Here is a 14,821-nt window from a genome sequence, read left to right as displayed (position 1 = left end):
GTTCCTCTCACTAAACTCACACATGCAACCTCGGCACCGTTACCATCTGGGGGCAGTTGTAGGATGTTTAGCAGCATCCCTGGCCTCTACCCACTAGATCCCAGTAGCCCCCCCACCCCCCAACAATTTGTGACTACCAGAAATGTCTCCAGACCTTGCCGGATGTCCCCTGAGGGTGGCATGTCCCTGGATGAGAACCCCTGAGGCAGACACTGGCCTGTTAGTGTATGTTCCTCTCCATCCTAAGGGTCGTAATGAAGATCGTCTCTCTCCATTTGAGCATCTTTCAGACTTCACAGGTCCTTCACGTGGAATTCAGAAGCCTTTCAACCAGAGCAGACAAATCTTGTTTGTCTCTCTCTAGTCAATTTAACTAACCACCATTGACCTGTCACCAGATAATCAACAGGTCCCACATCTCTATGTTTTAAACGATACACCGTTCTGAATCTTGGGGGGTGGGGGACACTGATTTTTCTTTTATCAACAACTTCCCCAAAGAAGGGGCTTCCAGTGCCCTTTCCTTAACAAGTTTCATTAAGGAACCCACCTATTAAATATTCAAAATATATGGACTGTTCCTGTTGAGGATCTCATTAGACAGTAAATTAGCTGATGTCCAGTCTGTTGCCTTTAAAGCACATCGTTGATGTTTCCAATACTTACATAAGATATAGGGCCTGTTTATTAAGAGTCTTCAACTGTATATAAAACTAGAACAGTCAAAAGTAATGGTGTCTACTGAAGGATTCTTTATCATATGAATTTACCTTTAGTCATCTATTATTTACTTCAGCTATTTTATATGCCATTATAATAAATATTATGACAGAGAAAGCTTTTACGCTTCGACTTACCGTACTAGTCTTTACTTGCCTGCAATCCTTCAGGAAAATGTAACCATGCCTTACCTATAGTTAATGTAAATCATCATTTACATTAGAATGAAAAATTCACTATGAAAAAAAGGCTCTTTCTTCAATAGCAAGGCATAAACGCCCTATCACGTTGACTGCCAAACTCCCGTGCCATTTGCTGTCCTTCCTTAAACTGTTTTTACGCTGCAAAGTGAATACATCGCATAGAGGGAAGTTGGAAGGTTTTCGAATATTTTCACTCTCTTGTTAGCTTCTGGCAAGATAAGCACTTTTTTATCCAGAGTGCAAAATATTGCCTATTACCGTCTAAGCATTTTTAATAGTTTTGCTTTACGTGGTGCGTTAACTCGTACACCAAATTAAATGAGCTGTTATCCGGTGCAATTTCTCCTTGAATCAGCCTCACAGTTACCTGTAGATACTGATACAGTTATTTTGCAAATTGAGTTCCAGTAACCCAAGGCAGAAATTCTGACCTGTATATAATGAAGAAAGCGTTGTCATGATTTTCTTATTAGGGCTGTTTACGAGTTTAGTGGGGAAGGCAGAGTTGAAGGGCACTTGTGAGGGCTCAGGAGTGAAGATTGCTGCCTGATGGTTGATCTGAAAGTCAGGAATGACAAAATCAGCCCCTCTCCTTCAAGGCTGTAAGAAAAAATCCAGGGGTTTGCTAAGGATCATTTTTGGTTTGGTTCCCTATTTCGAAATTGCACTCTTCCCTAAGAGCATTTTCCTTGTTAAAGGCACAGTGGTATACAGATTGGTACAGGTGTGTGGAGCTGTAAAAGAGACTCTTAAACTCTGCCTTCTCCTTGGGGAGAAATGCTTTTTCAGAAAGAGCATTTATCAGTACGTCCTTTTAATCTTTAGGCTTGTCCCAAGGTTGGGCACACTCCCCACCAGACTCACTCACGTTGCTGGTTTGGGTTATTCTCCTGCGAGGTCCAAGAGCTGAAAGGAGATTCAAGTCTCTATCTACTCCTGCACTTCCCAGCGAAAAGGCCACCACCCATGGCCACCATTAACATCACTTAAAAGATACTGGAGAAATTGGCGTTGTGAAGTCCCGCATAGGATGTTGGGGAATTATGAAACCAGTGTAGTTAGGTCTGTATTGTAGTTCAGTGAATACCGTCATGTCAATAACATGCGCAGCACCAGTGTCCCCTGCTGTTGTAAACGTGACAACTCCTATTTAAGGTTTCGGAGCATAAGGTCAGGACCAAGTGTATGTAAAGTGGAAGGGTGAGAGGCATCAGCATAATGCAGTTAGGGCCCATTGGATTAGAATTTGCAGGATGCCATTAGCAATAAGCTCTGAATGTAGATTATTGCCTTGGTTACATTTTCTCTTTCAGCACTAGGCTTCTCTTGTAAATTTGAAGTGTATGAAATAAATATGATATAAAATAGACACAAACAAGAGTATACAGAGGGCGTTGATTTCTTCATAGCTTCTCAGTGTCATCTGTTGAAGAATATGAGGACGGGGCTACCACGCGGTGTGGTACTCCAGTGAAGACACGAGCACTGGAACCATCCCAACCGGTTGGTAACCTGGATCTGTGTCTGACTAGGCTGTGCCACTTAAACCATACCAGCCTCTGTTTTCTAGTCTTTGAAATGGGGGAAATGATAGATACTTGAAAAGATTTTTTCCTATGACTCTTTAATGAAAAATCAAGCATGTCATAGATGCTCATTATTTTTTTGGCTCTGGTTATCAATAAATATATGTACGTGAAAGCGTTTTTTCAGGGAAACCCTGAAACGAGCTCTTCTCTAAGTGTAAGAGAGGGTAGGCACACACCCATCAAATTCACATGGATTGGCACCTTCACGGTACATGGTCCGTCTCACCCCTGTGGCTCCACAGGGTGAGTCCCCATCTGCTGAAAGAGAATATTTCCTCTGGGTGTGTTGGAGGCGGGGCTCCCTGCTCCCATTCATTCATCTGGGTTTCTCTATCCTTCCATCTCCAACAGTTGTTACCGTGTGCTCTTCTTTTTGACCAGCTCACGGGTGGCCCTTGTATCATAACAGGAGGAAGAGCTGATCTTACCTGCTGCTAGGCTAGGATTGAGTAGAAAGCATGCAGTGGGGATGCTTTGGTCCAGTTGAGTGGAGGAAACAAGACTCCTGTACTAGATGAGAGCATTTTGAAGTGTGCCCACCTGAGTTCACTGTGAGATCCCATCACACACAACAGCTTGGTTCCCAGACCAGCTACTTTTGGTTCATTACGGGATAGTGGAGAAAAGTCATTGATATCCTCTAGCTAATTCATAGTCAGTTTACAATTAATAATAGTTTTTAAGGAATAATCTGTTTTTTAAGTATGCTTGGTCGCTTGAAATTATTATTTTTTTTGTTTTTTGTGGTACGCGGGCCTCTCACTGTTGTGGCCTCTCCCGTTGTGGAGCACAGGCTCCGGACGCGCAGGCTCAGCAGCCATGGCTCACGGGCCCAGCTGCTCCGCGGCATGTGGGATCCTCCCGGACCGGGGCACGAACCCGTGTCCCCTGCATCGTCAGGCGGACTCTCAACCACTGCGCCACCAGGGAAGCCCTTGAAATTATTTATATACAGCTTTCCAAAGGCCTGTTACCATGAGATGTTACCTTTTTTGTTCTTCCATTGATGGTAAGCGGATTATGGGTGTGAGAGATTTCCTCTTACGTGGTGTTGCAATGATGGGAAATAAAAGAAAAGAAGTAAAGGAAATGGGATCTTTGGAATATATGTTTACCTTTAGAGGCAGAGTTAGTGAATGAATGAGTGAATAGTTCACTCTTGTAAATACTGTCTCTCTTATTGTGGACCAGGAGCAGGACAGCATGCTGCCTCTGTACGAGGCTGTTACAGATCTGGTGGTTTCCCCTGGGGTTGGCCTTGGTGTGAAGGCCTCTGAGGGGCATGAGGACAGCTGGGCCACGTGAGCGTTGTGGAGCATGCAGTAGGGATTAAAATCATGGCTTGGTGTGAACTGGGGTTCTGACAGTTATTACCTGCATGAAGATATACTGTCACTCTGTGAACTTCATTTTCTCCATCCGCGAAACGGGCGGGTGATAATAACTGCCCGCAAAGGGTCACTGTAAGGAAAGAGGGTACTGTGGGGCGAGGGCTCCTATGGCCAGGGTTCTCAGGTTGCTGCCATTGGCCAGCTGGGCCCCGTTCACCTCTCTCAGTGAAGAGTGAAGCACTTCAGTGCAGATGGTGATGATGATGATGATGATGGGGATGATGGGGACGATGGTGATGAAGATTGTGGTGATGATGGTTGTGATGATGTTGACAGCAATGCTAAAGACAACAACAGAAACAATCAGAGTAATACTATTTGGTCCTTGGCAACAGTTGTAGAATACTTCTCAGGTGTCAGGTGCTCTTCTCAGGATTTTACATATATCACCTCATTTCCTGATAAAGCAGGTGCTCTTATTTCCATTTTACAGAAGAGAAAACTGATTGCACAAGAAGTAACTTTCCCAGTTGGTAAGTGCTAGAAGTGGGCTTTAGACCCAGGAGGTCCAACTTGAGTCCATGGCCTTCACCATGGCCTGAACACCTTTCAGGTTCAGAACACTTACTGAGTTTGGAAACTGGGGTACCCTAGCCTCTGGGGGATGCAGTGAGCCTCCTTCCTCCTGCTCTGGGGTCATGTGTCATCCATCCTCCATCACAGAGCTGCTGTTCATACTTTGAGCTACTTAAGGTAAATTTGTGAAATTAAGAAGGGAGACTGCAATTGCTAATATGCTTTATGATTGAAAAACAAACAATGGACATCACACTTTAGCAGTGGCCTTACAAATAATTATTATTATTTATGTGCCCCATATCTTATATACATCATACCTAATCTTTACCCTAATCATGCGAGGCAAATGCACATTTTGGCCTGGGTGCCAAGGCCCACAGCAGGCACACAACTCCCCTGAAGTCACACTGTCAGCACTGTGGTCATGCTGGCCTGTGGCTCCGGGTCAGCCCAACTCTGCCATCTCCTGTGGATGATAACATCTTCCCACTTCTCCCTTTAAATACCACACAGCCCCTATATGGTTCCTTTGGTTTCAGGCAGTATCACATCTGAGTCATACTTGGCTAATTTATAGTCATAAAACAGTATGAGAGATCACTGTTACATAACAACAGCAAGAACCCCTTTGATTCTGCATTTTCAGACTCCTGAATCACTAAGCCAGGTTTTCTGAACTTAATAAAGAACAAACCAAGAAGACTTGGTCTGTTGAGAGTGTCGGTGGACTGTGCTGCCACTGAGCATCCCCCAACTTCCAGGGAAATGGAAGTAGAATGTGTGGGTTGCTTCATTACTGTGTCTTTCTGGCTGAGCCTGGGGTGTTGGGAGCAGGTGGGCTTCTCAACTACTTAGACGTTGCCTGATGCTTCGTGTGTGGAATGCCACCTGTGCAGTTCTCTTTGAAAACGATGGGTGCCAGCACCTGTATACCTAACTTAAAATAAATTTACATTCCTATTTTGCCTGAGATGATAAATTTGTCTACTGGTGTGATTAAAGAAAAGGGTTAGGATTTGGGGGGAAGGGTTGAGAGAGGCATTTTATAGCATTTTAAGATTCAGAGTTCTAGTAAGAAGTTTCTGTTAACCAAAGCTAAGTGGATGGACGGTTGGCCAGCTGGCTGGATAGATGGATAGATAGGGAGGAAGGGAAGAGGGGAGGGACCTATGGAAAGCTAACAGTTAATATTGGGGTGGTGGGATTATAGATGCTTTTTTTTGTCCACGTTCATCTGTCATTTCTAAATTTTTCTATCACTAATGGAACGTATGAAGCAGGAAGTGGCCTGAAATGAGCCTAGAGAGGTAGATGGGGCAAAAGCATGGACTGTTAGTCGTTACTGTTATTCATTGTGTATATGTTTGCATTTCTGTTCTCGCTGGGCATATGGAGGGTGGCACCTTTTCGAAGCTAAGCACAGCCACAACACTTGCTCTGCCAACAAAACGTGAGCACAAGTGGCACGTGTCACCACTGGGTGGAAGCCTGTGACATTCCACGTGCACCTTGTCACATTCTCTTCCCTGCACTGTAGAGGCTGGTGATGTTACAGAGGGTGGAGGCTCTACCTGATGGGGCCCCTGGCCAGCGACAATAAACAGCACCCCACCAACATGAGATGGGCATGAAGCGTGAGCAAGTAATAATCATCTGTTGTCTTAAGACATTGAGGTTTGGGGGCTGTTCCTCACTGAAGCTCATCCTGATCAATACAGAAGCACTTGTGTGAGCCACAGTAAGGAATTAGGAGCATATCTTGTTGGCCATTCCAAGCTACAAAAGCGTTTTAAGCTAGGACTTTGTATATGGGCGTCTGTTGCCAATCCAGAGAGCACACTCTGGCCAAACAGGCCTGAACTTTTCACTTCTTGAGCGGCATACGCAGATTTAACATCTTAATAAAAAAAACTCAGCAGTTCTTTAGTGGTGACGGAATAGTTCTGTATCTTGAATCTGTGCACGTGATCAAATGTCGTAGAATTATACACACAGATATTCCAAGTAAAAGGAACTGAGTGCGTCCCGGAACTGGTGAAATACAAGTAATGTCTGTGATCTAATAAATTACACTGCGACAGTGTCGATTTTCTAATTTTGATAATGTGCTATACTTGGATAAGATGCCCCCTTTGGCGGATGCTAGGAGACGAGTACGTGGGCACTCTCACTACTATTTTTGCCACTTCCTGTGAGTCTATAATTCATTCCAAAGTAAAGTTAACGACAACAACAGCAGCAAAAGTGAGTTATACCAAGAAAGTGAACTGTGGTCAGTCCCAGGTTCCTAGTCAGACTCAGTGGGAAAGCTCACATTGGCAGATGGGGCCTCTTGCTTTCACCTAGCAGTCAGCAGTTTATCCCTCAAAAATGCTTTCTGTTTCCAGTCCGTCAGCCCCTGCCTTCTCATTTAGAGCATGTCCCACGGTAAACATTTCTATCATGTTAAGTTTGTCAGCCAATCAGAAGAGCAAACCCCCCAACACACACACACATCAACGCATACACACACCTTAATTCACAAAGCTGTGTTTTTCCTTCACTGGCCTTAAGTGAATTGCACACACAGTTTCTCTGCATTTCTCAGGGTCAGTAGCAAAAACAGGAAACCTGATACCAAGGGCAGGGGAATTACCTGAGTAATTGCGTGTGGACTTGAATCACTGTCCCCAGGAGCCTAGTAACACACAGCCTGTGGATTAGTCTGTTGAACTACTTGATGGCTTGTGACCCCTTGTTCCCCCTGGATGTGTATGGTCTGATTTTGTTCTTATTGGTAGTGGCAGCCCTGTGCTTTATCTTCAAGTGAAGGGGGGGGGACCAAAACGACAGCTTACCACGTGTAAGTTGCACATTTAGAAGAACGTACTGGCCCATTTGGCTGCGCCATCATTTTCATTGGAAATATTGCTTTGGGGTCACCATCTGGGAATGCTCTCCCTGTTTTATGGGGGGAGAATGAACATCCATTTTTCTAATACGTAGCCAGCGTATCCCTTGGGGTTTCCATCAAGGGCTCCGCTGAGAGGAGCAATGATGTCTTTACCAACCCTTCCTTAATAGGTTAAATAGTTGACTTTCCTCTTGTGATCCATTCAGAGTTCTGTAAGATTCTGTGTTGGCGGTGCGTGTCATGCTCTGTGCCGGGAGGGGCTGGGGCCGGAGCAGGCAGGAGGAGGGTGAAAGGCCACTTTCCTCGCTCACTCTGAACATCAGATTGGGTAGTTGAGCATTTAGGAGGCATAAGACTCTCTGGGGAAGAAAAGTTAGCCATTAGCAGACTTCCCACTCAGAAGAGGTTTTAGCCACAGATAAGTATCAATCATGCAGACAGAAAGCAGTGGGCGGGGGGGGGGGAGTTTGCTCCCTATCTGGAGACCCAAGCGTTCTGCATGGGGTACAGTATCACTCAAGTGCATCCGCTTCTCCTGGGGGCAGTTTCTCTCCCTCTAGGATGAGGGGCGTGGCCTTGCCTTACCTGGACCCTCCAGGTGCAATATTTCCCTAACAAAACCCATGTGTTGGCACTTCCCCTTTTCCTGCGTCAGGTTCAACACTTCTCCTTCTTCCACAATCTGCAGGTTTGAGCATCTGCTGCTGTTACCTGAGGAACTTAAATCTTCTTTGGCCAACTTGCCTTTGCCACTGATAAGCTCTTGGGGTTTGGGGAGGTCATTGAATCCCTCTCTACGCCGTTTCCCTAAAACCGGGCTCTGTTAGTAAGCAGAGCCAACAGTGATCTGGTCCAGTCTGTGGTATTCGGGGGGGCACCGTTGCTTGTCATCAACATCATTGCATCCACCTTGCTGCACTGTTGCCCACCCGAACCACGGTTTACTACACAGTGGCCTCAGGGGAAGCATTTGTCACCACGGGCATCTTATCTCCTCCTGGTTAAACTGATGAAATACTTTCTCTCTTCAGGGCAGGATGTTAGATGCTTTATACTTAATCTCACAACTCTGAGAGTAGATAATATTCACATTTACAGATGAGGGAACTGAGGCTCAGAAAGGTTACCTGGCCCAAAGTCAGTGTGCTTTCCTGATGCCTCTGCCTGATATTTATTGTTCAAGGCCCGGGGCTTGGGTCGGAGCCCACGACCTAGGCGGCAGAGGTGAACTGCCGTAGACACACGAAGCTTCTCGGCACAGTTTGCATCCGTTCGGGTGGAGGATGTCCCCAGCAGTGCCGTTTGCATCCCCCCTGCATAATATTCGAGTATCGCGTTGGCCTCCATAGCCTTACTTTAACATCGCAGTCTAGACAAGAATTCCCAAGCTCACCGTTCGTTTCATGGGGATCTGCTTACCTGAACAGGCAGGTGGCCTGGCAGTCTGTCCTTCAGCGGAGGGGCGTCTAAGAAATGATAGCATTTCAGCTCACACTCCGAAGTCCAGCGAGACTCAGAACTTGGGAGGGCTCTGTAAACACAAGGCAACCCTGATCCTTCCAGAAGTGTGCTAGGAGGCCCTGCAGTGGAACAGGGTGGCTTCAAATCCTGACCACTGCAATCCTTTTGGTGTCTCTCCAGGAGGGAACTGGGGCTCCAGCCAGTGTCAGACTGACTTGAGTCTTGCCGTGCACACTTCTTAGCTCTGCAATCTCTTATAAGATGCCACACTGTAAAACAGGCCAACTACAACCGTATCCTTCAGTTGTCCTGAGGGTGAAATGAGATGATGCCTGTAAATGCCCACCCGCCATCAGCTCAGCAAAGACCTTAATGGCCTCATTAACAGCATCATTATTACCATCCATACGTGCCCTGCCCATCTATAGGGTTCACAGGGTTACTAAACCAGGGGGGTGTTGAGCAGTCAGGAACGAGTTTTGCCTGCGTTTGTACTTTCTGTACATGAGCTGTCTCTCGTTTTTCATGCAGGCTTGGTGGAATCATTTCAGAACCGGAGGGCAGCTTTTGAGATTAACATGTGGTCTCCAGAGTTCTTGCAGGAGCCAGGCTTTGTCCTGGTGTTGCCCTATCGTTACAGTTTTTTTAGGAGGCAGATGGAGAGAGGAGCTATGTGAGCCCGAGGACCCTTAGGACCCTGTTTCGTGCGCTGACTCAAACAGCACAACCCCCCAGCATGGAGTTTCAGCAGAGTCCCAGCCTCCCAGCCTCCCTCAACTTGGCAGTAAAACGCCCCGTTCTTCCATTCATTCCGATGATTTATATTCTCTCTGGGCGTCTAATATTAAACAGGGGAATTCCGACATGTTCCATAACACATTTACTGTAACTTGATACTATGAACTAAACTTGCTGTTATTTATCATTTCTTTTTATTTTCTCTCATTCCAGCATAAAGCCAAGGTAGAAGCAATGACCCTGGACCTCGCTGTGCTCCATAGCGTGCAGCATTTTGCTCAAGCGTTCAAGGCCAAGAATGTGTGAGTGTTCCAGTGGAGGGTTATAGATCATAATATCTTGCTATTGTAATGTCTTTATCAGATGAACACAATGGGGAGGCCGGAAGGCTATTGTGTTGTCTTGGCGTCCAAACGGGAGGCTCATATATATTGGCCCAGTGAAGGTGTACCGTATTTTCTTGACTCTGAGTCACCCTCATTTTGAGATGTGTCATCCATCTCATAACAGCCTCCCAGAGAAAAAGGAAAAGACAGTACTAAGCAGCAGTAAAAGTGGTTCATAAAAGCCACCCGATTGTAAGCTGCATCCTGATTACAGATAGTCTTGCAGTGCCTCCCAGAATCGAGGAAATGTGTATTTTAATTGCACTCAGAAACAAGTAAGGTCAGCTCTCCAGTCCCGCAAGGGGGCTGAACGTCAGAGCCCGAGAAGGAGGTTCTACTGTTTCGCAAACCTGCGGTGATTTTACGTGGTGCGTGAATGTGGTCCCAAAAGCATGGACTCACATCATGAGAAACTTCCTCCTTTTTATTCCCTCTTCTTTCTCAGACTTTCAAAATGCCTGAAGGAGGAAGCCTTCGCTAGGGACCGGCAGATTTTTTGGCTGTCACACGCCAACATCTTTCTAACAGGCGGAGCGGCCCTCAGAGCTAGAGCTGAGGAAGGCAGTGGTGGTTAGCTTCATTTTCATTACACTATTCTGTTTCCAAGTGTTTATTTTTACAGTTCCCTCATATTATTTAGGGCAGGCGATACTGGTTTCTCGTTTAACACAGTGGTTTAAATTTCTTTAACAAATAACTCCATTTAATTTTTCTTTTTCAGTGAGTTGATTTAAACACAGGGATTAAGTTAATAATGGTACAGGAGGTGCCAAGGATAAAACAGTTCCAAAAGGGGCACCGAGTGGCTGAATTTGGAGAACACTGATACAACGACAAGCCGTCTGGGGGTTCGCCTCTGTCGGGGTTGTTGGTTTTATAGTTCTCCACGCAGATGATGGATGTAAAGGGAGGTATCTTAAACCAGATATTCAGATGGTACGATGTTGATCTGACCCCTCAGTGCTGTCCAGTAGCCAGTTCTTCTTATTTCTCCCTTAGTCTTTCACTCTGTTGTTTTAGGCTGTTGCGAAGTCTGTTCTCTAAAGCCCTTTCTGGAGCCAGCCCGTAGCCTGAGTACTTGAGGTTGAAACGTGAACTCAGAGCCTGTAGTGGGAGCTGCACCATCCCCTTAGGTGCCGGCCCTGCGCTCGTACGAACAGTTGGGTACCGTCCCCATGCAGCCCGCAGATCCAGGCGAGCCCTACTGCGCGCGCTCTCGGCAGCGTTTGGTAGCCATGAGCCCGTGCCAGTGCTCTCCGAGACCCTCTTTTCAGGATAGAGCAGCAGCTCTTAAGACATTTGCTTTTTTATTCCTTCCTGATTCATTTATCCGCTTGTTCATCCACTTAACATGCATTTAATGCGTGCCTCCAAAGCCCCAGGCTCTCTTCTCGGCTCTGGGAAGAGAGTGGTGGCCGGCGGAAGCCCAGTTTACCTCACATGAGCCATTGTCTCAGTGGCCAGCAAGCAGGCAGTGTTTTCCTGCCAGTGACTGACTCTCCTCCACCTCGTATTTCTGTGGTTGTTTGGGAGCGAATAATAATAACCACCGCCGTAGCAGCAGTAACAGCCCATTTATTGAGCGCCTGTTATGAGCCCCATACCCAGAACCCTTTGCGTGCTTTTTCTGATTTAATTCTCAAAGCAACCCTCGGGGTGGGCGCTGTCATTATGTCTATTACACAGGTGAGGAAAAAGAGACCAGGGAGGGTGAGTTCTCTGAAGGCACGTGGCCAGGAAGCAGAGGGACTGAGATCCCGTGCAGTCGGGCCTTCCTGGGCCCCCCTCCTCAACCAGCACGCTGCACTGTCTGTCGTTCTTACTGTGCCAGAAACCGAGATCAGAGGAAGTGAGTGACTTTCACAGGGTCACTTGGCAGGTTGGTGGCAGATGTAGGATTTTCGTCCGTTGTGACTCTCCGCTTTCTCCTTGGCACCGTGCTGCTCTGGTGGGAGCTGAGCTCTAGTGGGAGCTGAGCTGCACTGCCTCTTCATGCCTCCTCCAGTCCTGGTGTCAGAGCACACTGGAAGGGAACCATTTAGCCGAGGAGAGCCAACTGTTACATAATAGGACTATCTTCCAAGTCTTAACGGGACCATTAGTTTTTTTTTTTTTTTTTTTTTTTTGCGGTACGCGGGCCTCTCACTGTTGTGGCCTCTCCCGCTGTGGAGCACAGGCTCTGGACGCGCAGGCTCAGCGGCCACGGCTCACGGGCCCAGCCGCTCCGCGGCATGTGGGATCTTCCCAGACCGGGGCACGAACCCGTGTCCCCTGCATCGGCAGGCGGACCCCCAACCACTGCGCCACCAGGGAAGCCCCAAGGGACCATTAGTTTTTAACCGTTAAGTAATTCAGAAATCATCAAATGCAACTGCCTTCTGTAATCCACAAGCCCAAACTCTTGGAGAAAAGCTAGCAGCCATTTTGCCCTAATTCTAGATTTTAGCAAACGACTCTGAATTTTTGTACTCCTAGGTTCAGAAACAAAGGCGATTTTCCTCTTAGCCAACCCTGTACCACACACCTCCTTTTATCTGTCTCTCAAGAGTCCAGCATTTTTCATGGGCTTAGAGGAATAACGTGGTAGTGAAAATGCGTATAAAAGACGCGAGCGACCTTCCTTTTGAAACACTGCCAAAGTGACATCTCTCCTGGATAGGCAGGTGACAGTTCCGTCCTTACAGGTCTGTAGATTCTGAGAAGTGTCAGAAGTGAGTTTAAGTGCTGCTGACTGAGCTGCCATAAAAACACGTGTCACTCTCTGCTCATCATCCCCTCCCATCTTTCGGCGTCAGAATTTCCTTGTGTGTAAAACATAATGACGAATGAAAGAAAGGCTGCCAGTTCCGAACCCAGCCCTTTTGGTGCCGTTGGACTGAGGTGAGGAAAAACTCTTACACTGAAATTCCATCTGGATGCTACCACGTGGAATTCTGCTCTGAAGCCTGTCTGCGAGCACACCAGAAGTATGATCAGGCTCTTTTTACCTTGCGTATCCCCTCGGTTCATGCCCCAGCCCAGGTGTGTCTCCCCATACCTGGATGGGCAGCAACGTGTACAGCCCGAGACCTAAAGAGGTAGAAACATGTAAATGCAAACCTGGTTGGAAGATCTAGCTCATTGAAAGGCCGGGCCGCCCTCTATCCGCCTTCTACCAGGAGGGGATGTAGATTCAGCCTCTTGTGGGATTTCTTCTTCCTCCTTTACTTTGGAGGGGCCGGGGGTGGCCGGTGGCATGGGGTGGGGACTGAGTCGTTTCCGAATGAGCACTGCTAACAGCGATTATACAGATCATAGCTCCTTTTCGACTTTTTGTGTATTCCGTGCAAGGCAACCTGCCGAGCACCTATTCGTGTGTTCTCTCTGTAACTCCTTACAATAACCGCAGGCATTTTTAGTCATTTTTATCTCTGTTTCAAATGGAAAGGCTCCAGCTTTTCACAGAGAGACCAACTCACAGTCCCAACTTTAGCAAGTGGTGGATCCCAAATTCGAACCCAAGTCTGTCTGAATCCACAATGACCCCTCTTTTCATTACACCTCACCCTTCAGGCGTTTTCTTCAGTGTGGATTTCTGGATTGGTATGAATTGCTGAGAGCCAAGTTACTCAAATTTAGTGGCTTAACACCATTTAAGACAATAAGTATTTCTCTTCTCTCTCTCTCTCTTTCAGTTTGTTTAAATCCGGAATCACATAAGGTCAATGCATTTTAACCTGTAGGTTTTCCCTCCCTTTCTAAATTTCGTACAAAAAAATTTTAATGCAACGTATTTGTTTCAAGGACCAGTGTGTCCTCTGGAGTTTTCTGTGGTCTGTACTTCAGTGACTGCATCCCTGTGGTGTCCTTTAACTTGTTCTTTTGTCTTCTATGTTTCCCCTGAAAAGGTAGCTAACTCTAGAGGCTTGGTCAAATTCCTGTCTAATTTTTGGCAAGAATACTTGGTCGGTGGTGGTGTAGTCTTCCATCAGGAGGACGTGCGTGCCTGCTTGCTAAAGCGTTTCCTTAAGGCTCTGCCCGCCCTGACCAACCCATTGCTGTGCCCGCTCTCTCTTTGCCCACCCCCTCTTTCATCCATTTCTTCTGTTCTGCTCCACTCACTCTTCTGGGTGGTCAGCCCAGGAAGCCTCAGTCTGCTTTCAGACAGTCCTCCCCAGCATCAGTGGTGGTGGTCGGCCAGTGTGTCTCAGGTCGAATTATTTTGGGCATTACTGGAAAGTTCCAAACCAAAGCTTGTGGTAAGTCCCAACCAAACTGAGTTTTGAAGGATATTTTTGCTGAAACTGCAGTCCTGGAGAGCAGCCAGACTCCACGCTGCCTGGCAGGCTGAGGTATCCCATCAGAGTATGAAGAGCTGGGACCCTTACTAATCATTCAGACCAAGTACTGGGATTTTCTGTAATGGGCTCTGAAGCAGCAGTATGTTGTTTGTGATACTTTTGCACAATTTTATCCCTAGTTCTAACTGCTTAGTTTACCAAAAAGCACTCATTTTGAACAGGGCCTGGAACAGCAGTTCAAGAGCTTCTAGAGCTCTGTAAATATTTTTTCCTTTATCAGATACTGTTCTATAGTTTGCTTCCTATATATTCCTGAAATAATGGACATCTGGATTCCAATCCTGGAAGTTGAAAAGTTGGTGATGGCCCATAATATAGAAAATTTATTGCTTGGATCTCTGTTACCAGTCAGCTCTTATAATATTGACCAAGGGCTTTGATTCATCGTGGAAATTAACTGAAATTGATAGTACGATCATATTAAAATAACATGGAGTTCTAAAGATTTCTAGAACTTCATTTTTGGTCTTGGATTTCTGCTTTCTCCTTCCAACTTTCTGTCTCCAGCATAATTTAAAGAAATTAGGCTTTCTTTCACTTAAAAATACTATAGGATAGTGATGTTTAAAAAAAAAGAAATG

The 14,821-nt window shown here is 46.3% G+C and overlaps 1 protein-coding gene across 2 annotated transcripts in view; it reads left to right on the top strand.

The window, feature by feature from the left end:
* The window catches only part of WWOX (WW domain containing oxidoreductase), a 983,360-nt gene that overhangs the window by 244,921 nt on the left and 723,618 nt on the right, over positions 1–14,821 (top strand). For both annotated transcript variants that reach the window (XM_081216136.1, XM_081216135.1), the window contains exon 6: positions 9,728–9,816. In XM_081216136.1, coding sequence (XP_081072262.1) covers positions 9,728–9,816 — 89 coding nt within the window. The remainder of the gene's footprint in view (positions 1–9,727; positions 9,817–14,821) is intronic.

This window comes from Mesoplodon bidens (assembly GCF_964165515.1).
Source record: "Mesoplodon bidens genome assembly, chromosome: 18".
Classification (NCBI taxonomy): domain Eukaryota; kingdom Metazoa; phylum Chordata; class Mammalia; order Artiodactyla; family Ziphiidae; genus Mesoplodon; species Mesoplodon bidens.
The sequence above is the reverse complement of the archived record's forward strand: the minus strand, read 5'-3'. Positions and strand labels throughout refer to the sequence as shown.